Source organism: Petaurus breviceps, unplaced genomic scaffold (assembly GCF_028583685.1).
Source record: "Petaurus breviceps papuanus isolate PSGF00001 unplaced genomic scaffold, PetGlider_PUasm1.0 90849, whole genome shotgun sequence".
NCBI classification, from domain to species: domain Eukaryota; kingdom Metazoa; phylum Chordata; class Mammalia; order Diprotodontia; family Petauridae; genus Petaurus; species Petaurus breviceps.
The window spans coordinates 14,075,627-14,097,430 of record NW_027187361.1 but is presented as its reverse complement, the minus strand read 5'-3'; the positions used below and the strand labels follow the sequence as shown (position 1 = coordinate 14,097,430).

The window sequence follows — 21,804 nt, the reverse complement described above, 5'->3', positions numbered from 1 at the left end:
CAGGTTGCTGACAAGACTATATTAAAACCAAACGTGAGTATTATTTTCTCTAACATCACTAAACTTTTTGACTCCAAAAGCAAATATTATGTTGGAGAGCAACAAATATTTCATGGCTATTTCATTTCTACTGATACAACCAAATTAGTTGCATTTATTTAGTATCATTAGTTAGAAAGTTGGGTCAAAATAAAATCAGGCTTTTCTGGGTAGCCACAGCTGGGTACATGGAAAACTGCCTGGAGGGATTTTTATTTCCCAGGATAACACAGTAAGTCAAAGATTTAAAGAGATCCTAGACCTCTATCCCTATGATTAGATTAACTGAACTGTTATCTACTCTTTTTTATGGCTACTGGGTAACAATACTGAATAAATCCCCATCAGGTACAATATCTATGTTGTCTGACGAGTGTATTGTTCATAACTGTTAAGATGATATTGACATATAATTGCCTTTTCAAAAATCCTGACTTCACTGTAGAGAACCCCTCCATTGTTTTATGAATGAAAAAAATTTACTTATTATAGCCTTAGAGTTGTCTAAAAGGTTTATCAATTTGCCCAGGGTCATACAACCAGTAGGCAAACAGAGATAGGGCTTAAACCCAGGTCTTCCTGACTCCAATTCTGAACTACTATTCCATTCTTTCACTTTCCATTTACCCTTAGAAAAGTGAAAGGTAACTTTGTATGGAAGCATAATATCTTCATCTATTTCAATACAGTCCAAGAATGTAATAGTAAATAAAAAATGACACCTCATGTTCTCCTAGCTGGTAAGCAGTTCACTAGAACTTACTTAGGCACCTTCAAAATTGTACATCAACTCAAATTAACCACCAGGACATGATTTATAGAATTGAAAGTTCTAGGACTATTCATGCAAGAAGAAAATCAAGTCCAAAGTCAATGTTTGGTTCATCTAAGGGGATATTTGTTAATGAAATTCCAAACTTTCTAAGGCCTTCTAAACTTGGCTTAGGTCTTATGAGTCGAATAATTAATAATACTACAAAACTAATAAATATAAAACTAATAATTAATAATTATAAGAGATTTCCATGAATTTCCTTTAGTTAAACCTTAAGTGAGAAGTTAATTATAAAAATATTTATTTTATTTGGCACTTAAATGGAGAGCAAAAAGTAAAATTAATTTTTAAAAAAGTTAATTGCCCCTTTATCTTGTCCCTGAATCTTCTACAAGTCATCTTTATACTTACTAATGGCTTATAAGGGAATTTTATATCTAATACTGGTCTCTGGTACATTCAATGGGATGCTGATAAATATTTAACAGCTAGCTCCCTGGAGGTGGGGGAGGGAATTTATACACATGACACACTTTTCACTTTTAAATTTAATCTGAATAAATGAGAGAGAGAGATGATAATGGAAGATTAAAATGAATCATTTTAATTACCTTAATTTTAAAAGCTTTTTCACAAACAAAATCAATGTAGCAAAAATTAGAAGGAAAGCAGGAAATAGTGGGGGAGAGATTCACAGCAAGTTTCTCTGATAGAGACCTCATTTCTCAAATATATGGGAAACTAAGTCAAATTTATAAAAATCAGAGCCATTTCCAAATTGAAAAATGATCAAAGGATATGAACAAGCAGGTTTTTTTAAATTAATTTTTTCATTACATTGTAGTTCCAACCTGTCTCCCTTCCTCTCTCCCCACATCACACTAGAGGAGACCACCATCTCACACACACAAACGCACACACATATATATAATATGTAAAACCATACTATGAATATTTATATTTATCAGTTCTTTCTCTGGAGCTGAATATATCTTTCATAGATCCTTTGTAGTTGATCTGAGTATTCACAATACTCAGAATGACTTAGTTGCTCACAGTTATTGTTTAAACAATACTGCTGGTACTGTATACAACATTCTCTTAGTTCTGCTCATTTCACTCATTATTTCATGCAAATCTTTCCATATTTTTCTAAATTCAACCTGCTCATCATTTCTTACAGCACAGCAATTACAATCACATGCCACAACTTGTTTAACTACTACCCATTTGATGGGGATCCCCTCAATTTCCCATTCTTTGCTACCACAAAGAGAGCCACTATAAATATTTTAGAACATCAGGTTCTTTTTTTTTTCCCTGATCACCTTGGGAAACAGACCCAATTGTAGAATTGCTGAACCAAAGGGTATACACAGTTTTATAACTCTTTGGCATAGGTCCAAATTGTTCTCCAGAATGGTTGGTCTAGCTCACAACTCCACCAACAATGCATTAGAATCCCAATTTTTGAACATCCCCTCCAACATTTTTCATTTCTCCTTTCTATCATTTTAGCCAATCCGATAGGTGTAAAATGATATCTCAAAGCTGTTTTAAATTTCATTTTCCTAATCAATAAAAATTTAGAGCATTTTTTCATATAAGTATATATAGCTTTGATTTCTTCATCAAAAAGCTGCCTGTTTATATCTTTTGACCATTTATCAATTGGGAATGACTAATATTCTTATAAATTTGACAAACCTCTATATATTTGAAATATGAGACCTTTATCTGAGAAACTATCAATAAAATTTTTCCCAGTTTTTATTTTTTTTTCCCAGAGTGTATTCACCTTTCTATTTCTTAACCAGTACCAGATAGTTTTGATAATTACCACCTTATAATACACTTTAAATTCTGGTACAGCTAAGCCTCTTTCCTTTACATGTTTTTCATTAATTCCTTTGATATTCTTGACCTTTTGTTCTTATTCTTCTAGCTCAATAAAATATTTTCTTGGTAATTTAATTTGAGATGGCATTGAATAAGTAGCTTAGTTTAGGCAGAATTGTCATTTTTATTATATTGACTCTGACTACCCATGAACAATTAATATTTTTCCAATTATTTAAATCTGACTAGGAAAAGTGTTTTAAAATTGAAGTGAAATAAAGTGAAGTGACTTGTCTAAAGTCAAACATAAGTAGTAAGTAGGAACAGAATTTGAACTCGGGACTTCTGACACAATGCATTTTCCATCATACCATGTTTTAGAATTGTATGCTATTCTTTTAAGTACTAACTTCTTGAATGTAACTCTGTCAATTTAACCACATTCTTCTTGTGCCACAGGCTTTTTTTTCTTGTAAATATACCTCTTTTTTTGATATAATCTTTGGTTTAAGCCACTGATTAGTTCATTGTTTTTCCTTCTTTGCTGTTATTTCTTCCATCCTCAAAGAACTGGGAACGCTACCTGTGATTGCTTCTGTCCTTTATAATGGGAATTAATGAAATTCCTGGATTTGTCTTAGCAAGTATACTCCTAGGTATTTTATGCTGCCTATAGTATTTTAAATGACATATCTCTTAATATCTCTTCTTTTTTTCATCTTAAATAGTATTTTTTCCAATTATATGTAAAGATCATTTTCAACATTCATTTTTATAACATTTTAAGCTTCAAATTTTTTCTCCCTTCCTTCCCTTCCCCCTAACCAAGACAGCAAGCAATCTGATATGTTATACATGTGCAATCATGTAAACATTTCCATATTATTAATGTGAAAGAAAAAAGTGAAAAGAGTAAGCTTTGATCTGCATTCAGATTCCATAGTTCTTTCCTTAGATATGGATAGCATTTTCATCATGTATCTTTTGGAAATTTCTTAGATCATTGTATTGCTGAAAAATTGCTATATCTTACTATCTCTTCTTGCAAGGTTTTATTGGTGATATATAAAAAGGCTTAAGATTTATGTGGCTTTATTTAAAATCCTGCTACTTTGTTAAAAGTATTAATTGTTGGGGTGGCCAGGTGGCTCAGCGAGTAAGAGCACCGGCTCCAGTGTCGGGATGACCTGGATCAAATCCAGGCTCAGATACTCAGCACCACACCCAGAAATAACTGGCTGTGTAACCTTGAGCAAGTTACTTAACCCTGATTGCTTTAAAAAAAAAAAGTATTAATTATTTCAGCTGTCTTTTTAGTTGAATCTCTAGGACTTTCCAAGTATATCATCATATCATCTGCAAAAAGAGATAGTTTTATTACCTCATTGCCTATTCTCATTCCTTCAATTTCTTTTTCTTCTCTCCTTGCTATTAACATTTCTAATACTGGGGCAGCTAGGTGGTAGAGTGAATAGAGGACTTGAGTTCAAATCTGACCTCAGACACTTGACACATTTACTAGTTGTGTGACCTTGGGGCAAGTCACTTAACCCCAATTGCCCTGCCTTCCACCCTCCAAAAAACAAAAACAAAAAACATTTCTAATACAGTATTGAATAATATTGGTGATGATGGGTATCCTTGTTTTACTGCTGATCTTATTGGGAAGGCTTTTAGCTTATCCCCATTACAAATAATGCTTGCTGATGGTTTTAGATAGATACTTCTGAAGAGGCAATGTACAGAAGAAGAAATCAAAGCTATTAACAGTCACATAACAATGCTCTAAATTACTATTTACTAGAGAAATAAAAATTTGTCAAATTTATAAGAATATTAGTCATTCCCAGTTGATAAATGATCAAAAGATATAAACAGGCAGCTTTTTGATGAAGAAATCAAAGCTATATATACTTAGATGAAAAAATGCTCTACATTTTTATTGATTAGGAAAATGAAATTTAAAACACCTTTGAGATATCATTTTACACCAATCAGATTGGCTAAAATGATAGAAAGGAAAGCCAACAAATTAGAGCTGGCTCCAGAATACCCCTGAACCATATACTCCTCCTAGAATCCCAGAGCTCTTTATATATCTACTTCTAGCATCTAGAACACATATGTATTGTTGTCAATACATGAGTATGGGAGCAGATATTTTACATATGGGAGCAGATATTTTAAAAATTACTTTGTTTTCAAGGACCCTATAAGAGAAAGAAAATTGGACTTTGGAATTACAGATGGAAAATATACTGTGAAAATAAGAACAAGAAATTTATTTAATAAAATTTGGAGTGAATGGAGTGAGCCCCAAGAATTTGGTAAGTGCTACTTTCTAATTTGAATACACATGTTGGGGAGGGTAAATTAGATTGGAATATCTCCCAGAGAACTGGCTATGGCCACTTTGGCTCCATGGGAAGGGACATATGAAGCATGCGTCACTCCACTATGAAGCCAAAGGTTTCAAGACAAGCTCCATGGAAAGTGTATTAATCTAAGTCCTCATACAGTGTTGGAGAAGCATCAGGGTTTTTGGATAAAGTGCTGGCCTTAGGGTCAGGAATACCTGGGGTCAAATCCCACTTTCTACACTTACTAGCTTTGTGATCACAGGCAAGTCAATCTCTCTGAGCCTCAGACAAGTCTATAAGATGATAAATTACAGATGTGATCTTCTTCAAAATTTTAGAGCTTAAAGCAACTTTAGAAAGGACTCTACAAGTATGATAATCAAGGAAACTACTAACTAGACATTGGATGTCACTTAGTTTGGAAAACATAAATATAATTCCTGGTGTTCTATACTGAAAAATAAAATAAAAAATACCAAGATGAAAACCCCAGATCTAAGGAAAGAAAAAGTTCTGAGGGCCAAATATATTTTTTTCAAAAATGATAATAGATCTACCAAGTTTTTAGAGAATAGTAATCCAGAGTGGAAGCCCCCTCTAGTACAAGCACCTTATTTTTATAGTTGACAAAACTGAGGTCTAGAAGTGGAGTGGCTTGCCTAAAGTGAAACCTAAGTAGTAAGTAGGATCCAAATTTGAACTCGGGACTTTTGACTCTAAATATAATGCGTTTCCCATTGCACCATGTTTCAAAATTGTCTACCATTCTTCTAAACATTAACTTCTTGACTGTAACTCTGTCAACAACCACATTCTTCTTGTGCAACAGGCTTTTTTTCTTGTAAACATGCCTCCCCTTTGATATAATCTTTGGATTAAGCCATTGAATGCTTCACTGTTTTCCTTCTTTGTTTTGTTCTTATTTCTCTCACCCTCAAAGAAGTGGGAACTCTACCTGTGACTGCTTCTGTTCCTTTCTAATGGGGATCCCGTGCATGCACAGAGTGCCTCAGATAGCATCTCTCTGTGGAAGATGCTAGGAAAGAAGTGGCATTTCTCTTCATGGAGGAAACTATGGAGGGAGTAGCCTTTCTCCACATGAAGGACATTAGAGAGCTGCTTCCAGGAGAATGATGAGGATGGGGGATAGAAGTGCCTCTGAGAGACAGATTGTGGAGCATTCATGGATATTGTACAACCGATTCAGGTCAGCTAGCCACATGTTGAAGAAGAGATGCTGATTGGGTGCAGGGCATTCAAAAAGACCTATCAGCTTCAGCTGTGGGAAAGTTCTAGACAGGATGAGTCTCTTAAGGTAGTAGACTAAAATCTTTCGGCCTTCTTTTTCTTTTTTTGCTGCCATATCACATTGTTATCTCAAATGTCAGTGAATCTGTTATTCCATGATATGGATGTTCCCTCAAAGGACACAGATCATTACTCATCTACCCATCTTGCTCATCCCATTCAGCTCTTATCCATATCTTCCCAAGAGCTAACCTGAGAGACTCTACCCAGTGTGTGTGGGGGGGGGGGGGAGGGCCTCTTTGCTTTGTCTTGACATCTGGTAGAGCCTAATGGTTTATTCACCAGTTAGTTCTTGCTATATTGACCAGCCCATCTTCTTTTTTGATTATACATTTTTTTTAACAGCCTTTACTCTGGTTCTCCATGATAGTCCCTTTCATCATGAATTGCAGCCTACCCATATCCACTGTCCACCTACCTGTACATTGCCTTCTGAACATAACTCAGCTTTAATTTTTTAGTGACTAGTGTTCCATAGCACCCAGTCGACCAACCAGATCAATAGAATATTGGTATTGTAAACATGGGCTTCATTTCTAGGGAAAGTCAGGGTCATTAAATGAGTTTTGTCATTTCCCATAAGTAATTCAATTTGCTCCTGACCTTATTCTTCAGGAATCAAGTGCTTAGCATAAGTATTTGCCAAAAGACTATCATTAAAAACATTATAGCTTATGCACCGACATACTCTGTGTGTGCGTGTTGATGTGTGTGCATGCGTGTGTGTGTGTAATCTTTCATCCTTTTCAGTCAGATCATGATGAAGGATCCCAACTTCCTGCAGAAGGGTCTTACCATTTCAACAGGAGTTTTCCTAGGAGACTCTTATGGCAACACTATGTGCCAGTTTCTTCATCTGTAAAATGAGGAGAGCTAAAACTCTTAAGAAATTCAAAGACATCTTTATACTGTATTATTATGTATGTTCTTCAAAAAGCTGGAACAATTTACTTTTTGTCCTGTGCAGTTTTCATCCACGATTTCTTGAAATATATCACCAAAAAAAAAAAAACTTAAAAAAAAAGAAATATATCTCTGAAAGAAGATATATTGTAGGGGCAGTTAGGTAGCATGGTTGATAGATCACTGACCTTGTAATCAGGAGGCTCCTAGTTCAAATCCAGCCTCAGATACCAACTAACAGTGTGATCCTAAGCAAATCACTTACCCCAAGTTGCCTAAAATAGATAGATATCTAGAGTGATAGATAGACAGATAAAGTTCATTTTGTTACAAACTGAGCTATCCTTTAAATCCAAATCACTCTGGCTTTCACTGAAAGGGGAATAATAGCCCCCAGTCCAAGCCTCTGTGGCTCATAGTTAAGATTTTGGTGATTTAAGATGAGTGTAAATAGCAATAATTTTCTTTTCTAGAAACTTTGAAGTCTTACCCTCCCAGACTGATATTTTTGTGATGGTAAATTGAGCCATCTTTGGTCTCAATGCATTGAATGGGAGTTACCTCAGACTAAGCAGACCTGGGAAAAGAAAGGCCAAGATCACTCACTGTCTCTGGGGCCACCCCCAGTCATCTTGACTTTTGTCTTGCAACTGAACTTCAATGACTCTGGATGAAAGAGTGAGGGCGCTCGTGCTACTCTGCCTCACTTCAATTCATGAGCAAGTCAAGACATCACCTTCATGATGTCGTTGGTCCTCTTCAATAACAAATGATGAAGAACAGCTCTCACTCTCAGTGACTTCATCAGCTCCTGGTGGCTTCATCTATCATGTCTCTAAAAACGGCTCCCAATTCTAGATGTACAGATCTCCTGTCTCTCCTGAGCCGCATCTACACATCCCCAACTGCCTGCGGGATGTCTCTTCCTGATATGTGACAGAAATCTCAAACTCAGCATATTTACAAGAGAACTCAAATCCCACCCCTCTTCCTCCCTTTCCCTGCCTCTGTCCAGGGCAACACCACACTGCCATCCAGCGAGGTGCACCACCTCAGAGCCATCTCTCCTTCCCTTCTTGATATTCAATCAGTTGCCAAAGCATGTTCCAATACCCCTTGCCTCCATACTCTGCTCTCTACTCATAGCTCAGGCCCTGACCAAATCTCACCTGGAGTATTACAATAACCTCCAAATCGGTCTTTTTGCCACTAATTTCTCCTCTTTCCAGTTCATCTTCTATATAACTACCAGTCAAATTTCCTAACACGCAGAATTGCCCAGGCCAAGCGTCACTGGACTCTACCTTGCCAGCAGCATAAAATACTGCCCTCTGGCACTTAAAACCCTTCATAATCTGGTTCCACCTTGTCTTTGCAGTTATTTCACCTTACTCACCCTCACATATTCCATGGTTCAGGCCAACTCCTCTGCTTGCTGTTCAGCAGGCTTTTGCGTAGGATGTCCCCCTCCTTGCTTGAAATGATTTCCCTTCTCATTCTTAGCATTCCTAGATATGTTTGAACCTCAGCCCGATTCCTACCTCCTAATCAGGGCCTTTCCTTTTCCTCCCATTTGTTGGTGTTCTCTGGCCACCCCTAACCTGAATTACTTTGTATTTATTTGTGTGTATGTGTATTGCATTTCCCTAGAAAACTGTAAGTTCATTGAGGGAAGAAATTGTTTTCATTTCTTTTGTAGTCCTTAGTATCTGTTGGGCAGAGGGGATTAGTGGATAGAATGGACTCAGAACCAGGAAGATATGGATTCATGTCCCACCTCTGATACCCACTGGTTATGGATAGGAAAGGATTAACTGTTCAGTGTTCTAGATAACTCTAAGGCTCTGAGTTGTAGAGAAGGTGCTGATCTGTGTTGGTAGGAATTTCCTCATCCAGAGAATTCCCTATGCCAATGAAATCATATAGGTCCAGGAACAATCCCTATCCCCACTGCCTTAGTACAATGCCTGGTACATATTAGGCATTTAATGAATGCCTGTTGAATTGAACTTGTCAATCCTGATAACAAATGACCACAGAGTCATAGCAGCTCTGCAATTGCTATTAACTCTTAAAAAAAAAAAGGTCACATAGGTTACTAAAAACCACAGTTAACTCTTTTAAAAAAATGAAGTAAAATAAGACAAATAAAATGTAAAAGCTTACAGTAGTTATAAGCAAAAGACTTTCTTTATTCCATTGAAGGAGGGAAATGAGACACATGTGCCAGGGCCCCCTCTAAAAGGAGACCTACTTTAGTGTGGGCAAATCTCAATACTTAAACCAGTATAGCCTTGACAGTGAGGGGTAATAGTAACATTGTGACAAGTTGAATTCATAGCAGGACTTCCTGACTGGAACACAGGTACTGCAGGTGCTTATCCAAGTTCTGGGACCACTTGGTGCTGGTGAGAAACAATTCTGGAATTTTGTTGTGTCTGAGTTCATCCAGAGGATGAGTGAAAAGGATTGTCGTTATGTCAGGCTTGGAGTACTTGCTTGCTGGACCTGCTTGCTCTGGAAAACAGGGTGTCTCCTAATAGCAAAAAGAGAGGGCAGGTGTTGGCATGGGGATCCTGATAAACTGAATTGGCATGGCAAAGCAAGGGCGTATACATGGGCATTTGTTAACAAAAATGTGATTGTGGTAAAGGTTTTCAATTTATATGTAGATTTTTGGACAGATCTGGTTATAGAGAGGAAGATAATTTCTTTTCTTGCGTTTCCCAGTGTATTGCATCAATTTCACAAGTAGATCATTTATAGAAACCCCACTATACAACGTTTTAAAGATGGGCATGCATTTGATATAAAAGGACCACTAAGCAGAATTAGAAAGACAGTGATTTATTCTTTTTTTTTTTTTGCTTTTTTTTTTTGGAGGGCAATTGGGGTTAAATGACTTGCACAAGGTCACATGGCTATTTTCTGTGTTAAGTGTCTGAGGCCGAATCCGAACTTAGGTCCTCCTAACTCCAGGGCCGGTGCTCCATTCACTGCACCACCTAGCCGCCCCAGTGATCTATTCTTAGTAAATAGATGTAAGCTAATTCAGTAAACCCCTATGCTTTTAGAGGTTTTTGTCTTCATATTTCCAGCATCTAAACTAGGGAGTTGCATGTAGTAAATGCTTAATAAATGTTTGTTGAATTGAACTGAATTATCTTTACATTGGCTCATAAAACCTGTAAAGACAAAAAAGAGAAAAGGGATAAGAATATTTACAAAGGCAGGGTTCAAAAAAGCAAATGAATGGAGCAGATAAAACTCACAAGCGCTGGGAGAAGATAAAGAAATTTGATAATCATACAGTTTGTATTCTTTCATCCACTAATTCATTCAACAAACTTTTATTGAGGACTTGTTATTCACCGAACATTGTGCTAAGTTGTAGGAGAAACCTAAACTTTAGTTAAGATGTGATCACTGCTGTCAAGTAGCTTAGAAAAGGACACAAAGAATATTAAGTACAGTGTAGAATAGAATGTCAAAAATTCATTAGGGGAAAAAAAGTGCCTTAGAAAGGCAGAAAAACAAAGTGCAGGACAAAGGTTTTATTGACAGAGGATCAGTGAAAGTTTAATGAAGGAAACAGGATTTGAGTTGGACAGAAATCCAACATTGGAAAGGAATAAAGAAAGACATTCCAAATATAGGGAAGTGCATAAACAAAGACCTCTAACTGCGAGGATGTGGTGACTGTTAGTGTGCTTCAGGAGAATTCTAGGCAGAATGTGACATTCATACTCATTATGTTAGCTTCCACATTTGTGATCAGTATGGTGATAAATTGATATTAGTATTTAAGCATTTGAGCATACACAAATTCTCTCAAAGGAACTAGTCTAATTTGTAAAATAAACACACTAGGGGGTGGCTGGGTGGTGCAGTGAATAGAGTACCAGCCCTGGTGTCTGGAGGACCTGAGTTCAAATCCAGCCTCAGACACGTAACACCAAAAAACTAGCCATGTGACCTTGGGCAAGTCACTTAACCCCAATTGCCCTCCAAAAAAAGGGGCAAAATAAATAAATAAAATAAACACACTGGGAAACTGACTATCCAATCACAGTCTAATACAAATGGGGGAAAGAGCTAATCTTTTTTTTTCCAAGAAGCATAGTCCCAGGTGGAGATTTCTCCAATGTACCTCTGAAAATACATAAGGGAAAAAATCTATTTCAAACAAACCTCCTCTGGTCTACTCCCCACTCACACACTTTGTAGGTTGGTTCTCTAGGTTCAAAGCAGCTAAATGATCCTCTAACTCATGGGCCTGTTGTGTCAAAGGCAGGATGTGAATCCAGGTCCTCTGATTCCAAACACAGCACACTTGCCACTGTACCTCCCTGACTCCCCCAAAGGACTCTGGTTTTATTGGAGATGGAAGTAGCAATATGAACCAATGTGGTACCAGTTTGTGAAGGGCTTTGAATGTCACACAAAGTAATTTCAACTTTACCTAGGGGACACTACAATGTCTATGAAGATTTTGGGCATATGAGTAACATGAAAAGATCTATGCTTTGTATATCTGAGTTGTTTTGATGCTAAAGAGTATTCTTATTGATTTAAGATGAAAATTTTCTATGAGCTTGCTTCCATATGACTGAAATTAATTGAAATGGAATTTGGAAAACTTATACAACTAAGTTTTAAAAACAAAGCAAAAAAAATGTGTATGTGTGTGTGTGGGGGGGGGTGGTATCTATGCATTAAAAAGCTTATTCTAGCAGCAGTTTGAAAGACAAATTGCAGGCATGAATAGAGGTAGAAAGAGAGGAAGATTTTGGCTTGATATGCAGAAAATGTCCCTAGCAATTATAACCACCTCAAAATGAATTCAGCTGCTTTAGGAGGTAATGGATTCCTTTAAATAGTAGTTAAGGCTGGAACAGCAAAAGAAAATTAAGCAGCCTTCTAACTTGGGTCTGCCTCATTCTAAAATATACTCAGTAGAACATTTGTCATCTATGTTATCCTAAAAATTGTTTTTGTTTATGACTTGACAGGTTTATTTGACTCCTTTTTAGATTTATATATTTCCTATATGCTTTTTTTTAATGTTTAATATTAGGGAGGCTAGCCAGTTAACATGTTAATATTTGGGGAGTAAGTTGTTCTCATTCGAAGTGACCAGCATGGGACTATGGAATTTTCATGATTTTAAGTACTTCAGATATAATATTATTTCAAAAAGCCAAGTTCAGCTTCCAAGTCCAACCAAAGAAAACAGTCTATCTATTGACCTTTTGAGGTGGGAGTGGGAAAAAGGAAAAGGAATAATTGGTTCTAGCCACAGAGGTAATTAATTTGGGTGCTTTTAGATTGTGGCCATCAAGCATTCATAGTTGTAGTAAAAACAGATGTACCATAGTCAAGCATGTGTATCTATGTAATACATAGTCTGAACATGTGCCCCTTTATGACTGTGGATGGCAAAAGTGTTTCTCAGGGGGCGGCTACGTGGTGCAGTGAGTAGAGTGCCAGCCCTGGAGTCAGGAAGACCTGAGTTCGGATTAACACACACACACACACACACAAAACCTAGCCATGTGACCTTGGGCAAGTCACTTAACCCCAATTGCCCTCCAAAAAGCAAACAAAAAAAAGTGTTTCTCAAAACAAAGTTTTAACTCTGTCCCTTTACTCCAGAGGAAGGAAGAAGTGTTTTGCATTCCATTACTTGTGAAGTTATCTTATATTCACTTACATTATTTTTGCTACACTCATTTGACTCATATTTAAATAGTTCAAGCTATGACTATTGAGTCACTATATATCAAACACAACAGTAAAAAATAACAAAGGAGTATTTCACTTTTTCTAGTTTTTTTAACTTTTGTGATTTAAAAAAAAATTTACTTAACAAATATGTGTTCAAAAATAATTAATAGGGAAATACAGTTATCCCTTCCACAAGGGTTAAGGGTATGGCAACCCCATGATCTGGAAAATCTGAGTAAAATTTTTTGGGCTCTCCTTTTGTACCAAAGAAGAAGTTTGAATTTTTTTTCTTTTTCTTTTATGAGGTGTTGCTATTATACAAAACTATACATATGGTTTATATACATTTCTGAGTTTCTAAACATTTTCTGCATTGTCTACTCTTCATGTGTCATCTGAGGTTTCTACAAAACTCCCCCCAAATCCCCAAATTTGATTTCTTATTCTGACTCGTGATATACCAAAATTGGGATGGGGAGAATTGAGATACAGAAGGTATAACTGTGATTTGAGATGCTGGTTAGCTTTGTTGAATGCCCTATGGAAAGGATGGCCATGGAGACTGTGTCATTGGGAGCAGTTGGGATTCTGAGAGCCAAAAAAAGGGAAGCAATGGGGAAAAATGTTTTAAGATGAAAGTAAATTGGTTGTCTATGGAGCAGACATTCCAGAGAAAATAGTGGAAAGGATGGGTAGCCTTGGAACAGAGGAAGGGGTTCAGTAGATGAGAATAGAAACAGGGCATTGAGTGGTGGCAAATGGAGAATGGATTTTGTATTATGTCAGCCAAGGGATTCAGGATCACTGGGATGAGGAGAATATGATCTGTGGGGAGTTTACTAATCACTAAGGAATGAGTATGGGTTAGACTAGATGGACCTCCTAACTCTGAGATGGTGTGAAACAAGGTGTAGTAGAATGAGAGGTGCATTGGGACCTAAGAGACCTGGGCTCAAATCTTAGCTCTGTCACTTGCTAGCTGACTTTGACTAAGTGTCTGATTGTTAGTTTCTTCATAAAGAATAAGGGATTGGATTAGATTTCCAAAGTCCCAATAGTTAATGACTGTAAGCTTCCCTATCCCATGAAAATTAACAGAGGATGTATCACCAGTTGGGTGAGGTGACATCTGAAACACCAGGCAGGCAATTTCTATGACACAAAACCACCAGACATGTTGCAGGAGGCATAGGCTATTGGTGTTCCTTGCTCAAGCCAGAAAACTGAACAAACTGCAAGTGACTTCACAGGAAACAAGAGAGATTGGCATCTATGATAATCTAATAATCTTATTCTATCAGGTCATGAAGTCCGTAAAGATATTTCTCTGCCAGTATTAATGCTGTCACTTTTTGGAATAGTCTTCATTGTCCTGCTCATTATAGGATATCTTTGTAAAAGGTAAAATAAGTCACTCTTTTATTGGTCTTATAGATTGAATGTTATCATTAGCAATAGTATTTATTTTGTATATATTTATGTATATGCTTTCTCCCCTGATAGAATCTAAGTTCTTTGAGGGCAGAGACTATTTCATTTTCATCATCGTATCCCTAACGCCTAGCACACAGTAGGCAATTAATAACATTTGTTGATTAAGTGATTTAAAAATAGCAGGCACGTAGCATATCATTTTATAGGTATAATCCTGGTTCCCCTCAGTGGTGGACCCCTTGAGAGCTAAGCCAGGTTCAAGGCGCATTTTGGCGAGCATCTACGTAAAACTTGTATTTTATTTTACCAGAGAAGTCATTACTTCAATGTAAGATCCGTTTAAACAATTTAAACACCATAGCAGAATAAATAACAAGAAAATCCTTCTTGCCCTCCCCCCTCCACAAACAAGGGTATATTTTCCTTACAGAATGTTCTACCAAAGCAGAAAAGAGTCCTAAGTCCACATCTTTACTGTAACCCACGGCTGCTTCCAATGTTACTCCTGCAGTTTTCTTTAAAGAGACCAATCCTGTGACTTTATCAAATTTCCTGTTGTCATGCTGGGTTTCTGTCTTCCCAGCCATCTGCTGGTCCTTCATGGTCAAAGGTGCTTTCGGCTGCCACCTGTTGGCCTTCTGCTGAATTGCCGTGGCTTTTTATGGTCCTTTGATGACAGCTTTGGTTTTTAACACATCACCTCAGGGCTATCACTCTTTTGTGACTGAAACCCCAAAGCCACAGTTAGCCCACCAGGCAGAAGCCCTTAGGCTTCAGTTAAACCTATCTTTTGAACTGCTTTGATTCTATCAGAACTGTCATTCTTTGAGTTCAGTCCTTTATTTGAGCAGGAGCAATTCTTTCTATACTTTCATTTCCATAGTCCATGCACATCACCACCTTAGCAGCTTTGAGTAGCAAGCCTGCAGAGGCCCAGCAGAATTAACATTTGATTGTCCTACATTACTGCCAGTAGCGGAATTACTTCTCTTCCCATTCTGGATAGTAACATGTGAATATTTGTAAGTCTAACCTTTTTGTCAGCCTGCCTGCCTAAAACAAAAACAAAACTGTACAACTAAAGCAGATTAGTTTTTCATTGAAGAGTTTTAAACATTCCCTTTCGTTTCTTACTGTCACAGGAAGTAAGGCAACAAGTATTTATTAAATCTTTACTATGTGTCGGGCATTGGGCTAAGTATTGAGGATACGAATATAAGCAAAGAGAAATACAAAGACAATCCCTGTCCTCAAGAAGAAGGGCAAAGGGGTTAGAAGGGAGTAACTGGGGCAAAGTCTGGAGAGTCAGAAGCACAGCCTGCAGGGGAATGAAACAAGGATGGCCTGATTCCCTCCCCAAAATGAAGACCCCGAAAGGAGATCACCCATGGCAGAAGGGAGCCATGGGTGCCACAGCTTGGTGTAGTGAAAAAAACATTAGTTTTGGGGTTGTTGGATCAATCCTGCTTCAGCTGCTTACTAGCCCTGTGACCTTGGGCAAGTCCCGTAACCTCCCTGAGATTCAGTTTCCTCCTTTATAAATTAAGTCACTAGTTATTTATTTGTTTTCTCCCCCTTTAGAATGTGAGCTCTTTGAGAGAGGGACTGTTTTTGTCTTTCTTTGTAAGTCCAGGTTTAAAAAGGCTCCTGGCACATAGTAAGCTCTTAATAAATCCTCATTGACTGACTGAAAGGATTGAACTGGATGGTATCTGAGATTCCTACTAACTCTAAATCTATGCTCCTATTGTGCTGACGGGACTACATATTTCTTTTTTTTTTTTTTTTTTTGGAGGGCAATAGGGGTTAAGTAACTTGCTCAAGGTTACACGGCCAGTTATTTCTGGGTGTGGTGCTGAGTATCTGAGCCCGGATTTGATCCAGGTCATCCCGACACTGGAGTGCCCTTACTCGCTGAGCCACCTGGCCGCCCCTAGTAAGCTCTTAATAAATCCTCAATGACTGACTGAAAGGATTGAACTGGATGGTATCTGAGATTCCTACTAACTCTAAATCTATGCTCCTATTGTGCTGACGGGACTACATATTTCTTTCTTTTTTTTTTTGGAGGGCAATTGGGGTTAAGTAACTTGCCCAAGGTTACACTGCTAGTTTTTTTGTGTGGGTGCTAAGTGTCTGAGGCAGGAACCGAACTCAGGTCCTCCTGACTGGGTACCAGTGCTTAACTTACTGCACCACCTAGCCACCCCCTAAGGGGACTACATATTTCTTAAGAGCAAAGAAACAAAATTCTAAAGCAGAAAGTTGGTAGAATAGGTTAGCAATGAGCCCTGTGACACATTTGAGTGCTTCACATGGCAACTAGGGCACATTCCAGAGCCCCCTAGACTAATTCCTACTCCCCAGTTATTAGTTAGCTCCTGGCCCCTTCTCCTAGAGCCCCTAAGTTTTACATACAGTCTGTCCTAAATATCTTAGTTCAGTTTTAAGTTATTAAATCTTAATATTCAAATAGCATTCGATATTCCAACCAAATTGGACTACTTGTGATTCCCCAACATAACGGTCCATATCCTGTTACCATGACCCTAAATAGAATATTCTGCCATATACCTAGAATGTATTTCTTCCTTACTGCCACTTTATAGAATCCCCTACTTCTTTCAGACTTTCCTTTAGTACCTTTTTTTTTTAAAGCAATTGGGGTTAAGTAACTTGCTCAAGCATACACAGCCAGTTATTTTTGTGTGGGTGCTAAGTATCTGAGGCCAGTACCAATCCTGGGTCTCCCGAGTCTGCGGCTGGGCTCTTACTCACTGCACCACCTGGCCACCCCTTAGTACCTGTTCTTACAAGAAGCCTATCCTATTTCCCCCATCTTGCTAATACATGTCCTTCCACCCACCTCACAATTGCTTTTTCTTTACTTTGTGTATATTTTTTCATTCACATCTCTGTTCCTATTTTTCCTCTAATAGAATGTAAGCTCCTTGAAAGAAGGGATTATTTCCCTTATTTTGTCATTGCATCCATTGCCTAGCAAAATGTCTGGAAAATATATACAGCAAGCATTTAATGAATACATGTTGAATGACAGAATGAATTAAAGTGAACCACTTACACACCTGCAGAAGCTGTAGTTCAAATTCTCAGCCATACAGAAGCCCAAGGAAGAATAATTCTGCTCTGAGCCTTGAGAGTTCCCTCTACTAAGTCCAAAGTTACTGTTCAGTCATTTTTCAGTTGTGTTCAACTCTTCATGACTACACTTGGGTTTTTTTTTTTTTTGACAAAGATGCTGGAATGTTTTGTCATTTCCTTCTCAAAGTCATTTTACAGATGAAGAAATTGAGGAAACAGGATTAAATCACTTGTCCAGAGTCACATAGCTAGTGAGTGTCTGAAGCCAAATATCATCTCAGGAGGATGAGTCTTCCTCACTCCAGGCCTAGTATCACCTGACTGCTCTGAGCCTTGCAAGTTTCCTCTACTAGTCCAGAGCAGACAATGACATTTGCATTGACCCCCTCCCCTCATTAGAAGTGACCTTGATTCCATCCTTTTTTCCCATGTTACTGTGGAACTATAGGAAATAAATTCCAACTTTGAGAATGCTGGTTTGCTGACTCGTAAAGAGACAAGTTATGTGATAATCTAATTAAATCCTTTTGTCTGATTTATTATTATATTTACCAAATTAATTTCTGAATTGTAGAGTTCAGTCTCTAGTCATCCAAATCTAATTTTTAAAAATAGCTGAGAAATACATACTCATCAGCACTAATAGCACCCATAGATTCTCCGAAATCAATATGTTATCACTATGCCTTGGTATAGGCTGTCCTCCACGAGCTCCCTCTTCTGTCTCCTCCTTTTAGAATTCTTTTTTTTTTTTTTCTCAAGACTTAGCTCTGGGGGCAGCTAAGTGGTGCAATGAATAGAGCACCAGCCCTGGAGTCAGGAGGACCTAAGTTCAAATCTATCCTCAGACACTTAACACACACACCAAAAAACTAGCTATGTGACCTTGAGCAAGTCACTTAAACCCAATGGCCCTTAAAAAAAAAATAGGCAAAAAAAAAAAGACTTAGCTCTGGCATCACTTCCTATCTGCAAAGCTTTTACAGACACCATGTCTCTCCCCACATGTTTTATTCTCTTCCACCAAAATGATCTTGTATTTACTATGCATGTAAAGTGTTTCCACAACTCTATGGAATTTAGTGTTTGATTTTTTTTTCTGTCTTTTTAAAGCTTAGGAACTAGCCTAAGACTTTGCACACAGTAGGTCCTTAACAAATGTTGAGTGAAATTAAAAGAGAGAAATAGAAACAGATCAAAGGTTTTCACACACACACACACACACACACAAAGTTCAACCTATTCCACCCATTTTTTCCATCCAAATAAGGAAAGGGGGCTATTAATAGCTTCTTTTAATTACTTTTAGATGTACTCATGGAAACAAGGTATCTAATACTTCTACATCTCACATGGATCAATTTGAAAAAACTAGAAGGTCCTCAATGAATCCAGTTAAGTGACATATATCACAAGACATCAGCAAGAAAATCCTAATCAATAATCAAAGAGTGACATAAGAATCCAAACTTGCCCTTTTATAGCACTGTAAGAAATAGAATAATTCAGGCTAATGTCTATATGTAACAGGGATCCCTGCCATATTTGAAAAGATACCTGCTGAGGACAGACTGAAAAAACCTTCCCATTAGGAGAATAAGTGGACAATTCTTCAAGAGAGGGAAGATCTATTTAGAACTCAAACTCAGAAGTCTGTACATTATCCCTAGGGAGCTGGTACTCTCTAAGGAGTAAAACTGACCTCTCTTCTCCTCATACACACCACACACCATCTCCTCTCTGGTCTTTGCATTGGTTATTCCTATATGCCTGAAATTCACACTCAACTAATCTCCACTTGTAGAATTCCTCTCTTCCTTCAAAAGGAAGATAAAACCTTTCCTGAACCCCTATACAACTAGTGCCTTTCCAAATTATCTTATATTCAGCTGTTTTGCATTTATTTCTATTTAGTTTGTATATACTTAAACAACACATCCCCAAAGTCTAGATGAAGGTTTAATCTTTTTTTTTTTAAGCAAACGGGGTTAAGTAACTTGCTCAAGATTACAGGGCCAATTATTTCTGGGTGTGGCACTGAGTATCTGAGCCTGGATTCAATCCCAGGTCTCCGGACTCTGAGGCTGGTGCTCCACCTGGACACCCTGAAGGTTTAATCTTTGAGGATACATAGCATATCCCTTTTTGTCTCTCCCCTCATTAGAGTATAAGCTCATTGCAAGAAGGATTGTTTCATTCTTTGTCTTTGCATCTCCAGAGGGTAAAACAGTGTCTGGCACATAGTAGGTAATTAATAAATGCTTGTTGATTGATGTATAATAGGGTTTAAAATGAACATATTAATTATTGGGAGGATGGACAAAGCTCTGCTTTGCTACAAATGGTAAAAATAGCTGTGGTCTGAGGACACTGAGGTGGAAAACAGGCACACTTAAAAGAAGGAGCAGGTTTTTAATCAGATATTAGCCCAAGTTCACGGTCGTCCTTTCTCTAATGGCCTGTCCCACCTGTCAATGCATGTTATTTTGTGCTCATTTCATGTGATTGTTATCCACAGTTTTACATTTAATTATCTTTTCCAAGGTATTATGTGATTCAAAAAATATTCCCTCCTGTTCCCCATATTAAAGATCAAGTTAGTGACAGTTTTCAAAAATACGTCCAGGTAAGTTGTATTACTAAAATCTTACAGTACTTGTTTTAGAGGATGTGAGACAAGAGAGAGACAGAGAGACACAGAGAGAGGGAGAGAGAGACAGAGAGACAGAGTCAGTGACAATTAGTCTAAATTCTCCACATTTCTCAAACTTGAGATTATGGGTTCCCAGGAGATAGTGGAAAACAGAAGAGTAGAAATTCTGAAAGCTATTTGGTTTTGCTTAGCTATACATGTACAACCTATATTGAATTGCTTGTCTTCCCAGTAAGGGTGGGTGACAAGGGAGGAAGGGAAAGAATCTGGAATTCAAAGTTTTAAAATCAAATGTTTAAATATGTATATACATTTAAACATTTGATTTTATATATAAGAATATATACTATTATTACTGTTACTTTACACGCAACTGGGAAGTAAGATCTACAGGCACTGGGGCATAGAGATCCACTGTACCCTACTGGAAAGTTGGAGGGGGGATGGAGGAAGATATGGGAGAGAGCAGATTGGGTGAGTGGATATTCAGTGGGATTGCTATTTTGGGGTGGTAGTAGGGGGAAAATGGGGAGAAAATTTGTAACTCAAAATCTTGTGGAAATGAATGATGTAAACTAAAAAATAAAAAAGAGAGAGAGAGAGGAAAAAAAAAGAGAGCCATTTGGTGATAGTTTGACTTTGAAGAAGTCTCTTCTTCTCCTGCTAAGGCCTTCACCACAATTCTTAACATAATTTTTTTTCTTTAAATTATCTCATTTCATAATTTCTTACCTCCTATTCCTATTAGCTTGTATTTTCCTCAACAAAAATGAGCATACTAGGCATGTGATCTTGGACAAGTCATTACATTTCTTTGGGCCTCAGTTTCTTCATCTACAAATTAAGATAACTTTAGCTATCTTAAGTAACTTATGAATTCTTAACTAACTTATTAACTTTTACCAATGAACTAGCTGCTTCTATCTTTCTATTTCCTGATCTTACATATATTTTTCCACGTCTGTCTTATGCTTTTATAGAAAGAAGAAATAATATGAATTTAATAGATAAATTAATTTATGAAGTTGATTGATACACAGAAGAATTTAATCAAATAACCTTTTTGTCTTTTCCTTTCTTTAGGTGGTCTGGGAAGAAAATAAAATATGTCCAGAGCAATGTAAAATTGAAGAGATACAGGTCATAGAAAAACAATCAAACTGCCCATAAAGCTAAACAATGTATTTCAGTGAATAATGTTCTTAGAAATTTCTTTTCCGATCTTTTTTCTTATTTCATTTTTTTTTCTCTTCCAAATAATGTTATAGTAACACACAAGGAGGAACATGCTGGCAAATGTTTAACAGCTGCCCTTTGGGGGAAAATCATGTAATCAAGACATACTTTTAAGTTAAATCTGCATTATTAACGTTTTCTGCATCACTTTCTAAATTCTAGACAACCAATAAAACAATAAATCAGCCCTAACTGGTAATGTTTACTCATTTCTAAATTTTAAATGCTTAAAGAGAAATTTTAGCAATCGGCACTCATGAGCCTCTCTGAGCTCACAACAGCACACCTTTGGATATGTACACTTACCTGGGGTTTGATTAAACAGTAAGAGAATCTGGTGGCACATGCCCTTGTTAGCTAAATTAATTATATTTCTTTTTTTTTTTTTTAATTCCCCAAAGAGGAAACTATTTCCAGGTAGACAGCAG

At 37.3% G+C, this 21,804-nt stretch overlaps 1 protein-coding gene across 1 annotated transcript in view; it reads left to right on the top strand.

Moving 5' to 3' along the window:
• IL3RA (interleukin 3 receptor subunit alpha) overlaps positions 1–21,568 on the top strand; it is a 61,115-nt gene extending 39,547 nt beyond the window's left edge. Inside the window, exons 8-12 of the mRNA XM_069072893.1 lie at positions 4–33; positions 4,860–4,980; positions 14,253–14,352; positions 20,032–20,113; positions 21,224–21,568. Of these exons, the coding sequence (XP_068928994.1) occupies positions 4–33; positions 4,860–4,980; positions 14,253–14,352; positions 20,032–20,113; positions 21,224–21,310 (420 nt within the window). The 3' untranslated portion in view covers positions 21,311–21,568. The remainder of the gene's footprint in view (positions 1–3; positions 34–4,859; positions 4,981–14,252; positions 14,353–20,031; positions 20,114–21,223) is intronic.
• The last annotated feature ends 236 nt before the right edge of the window (positions 21,569–21,804 follow it).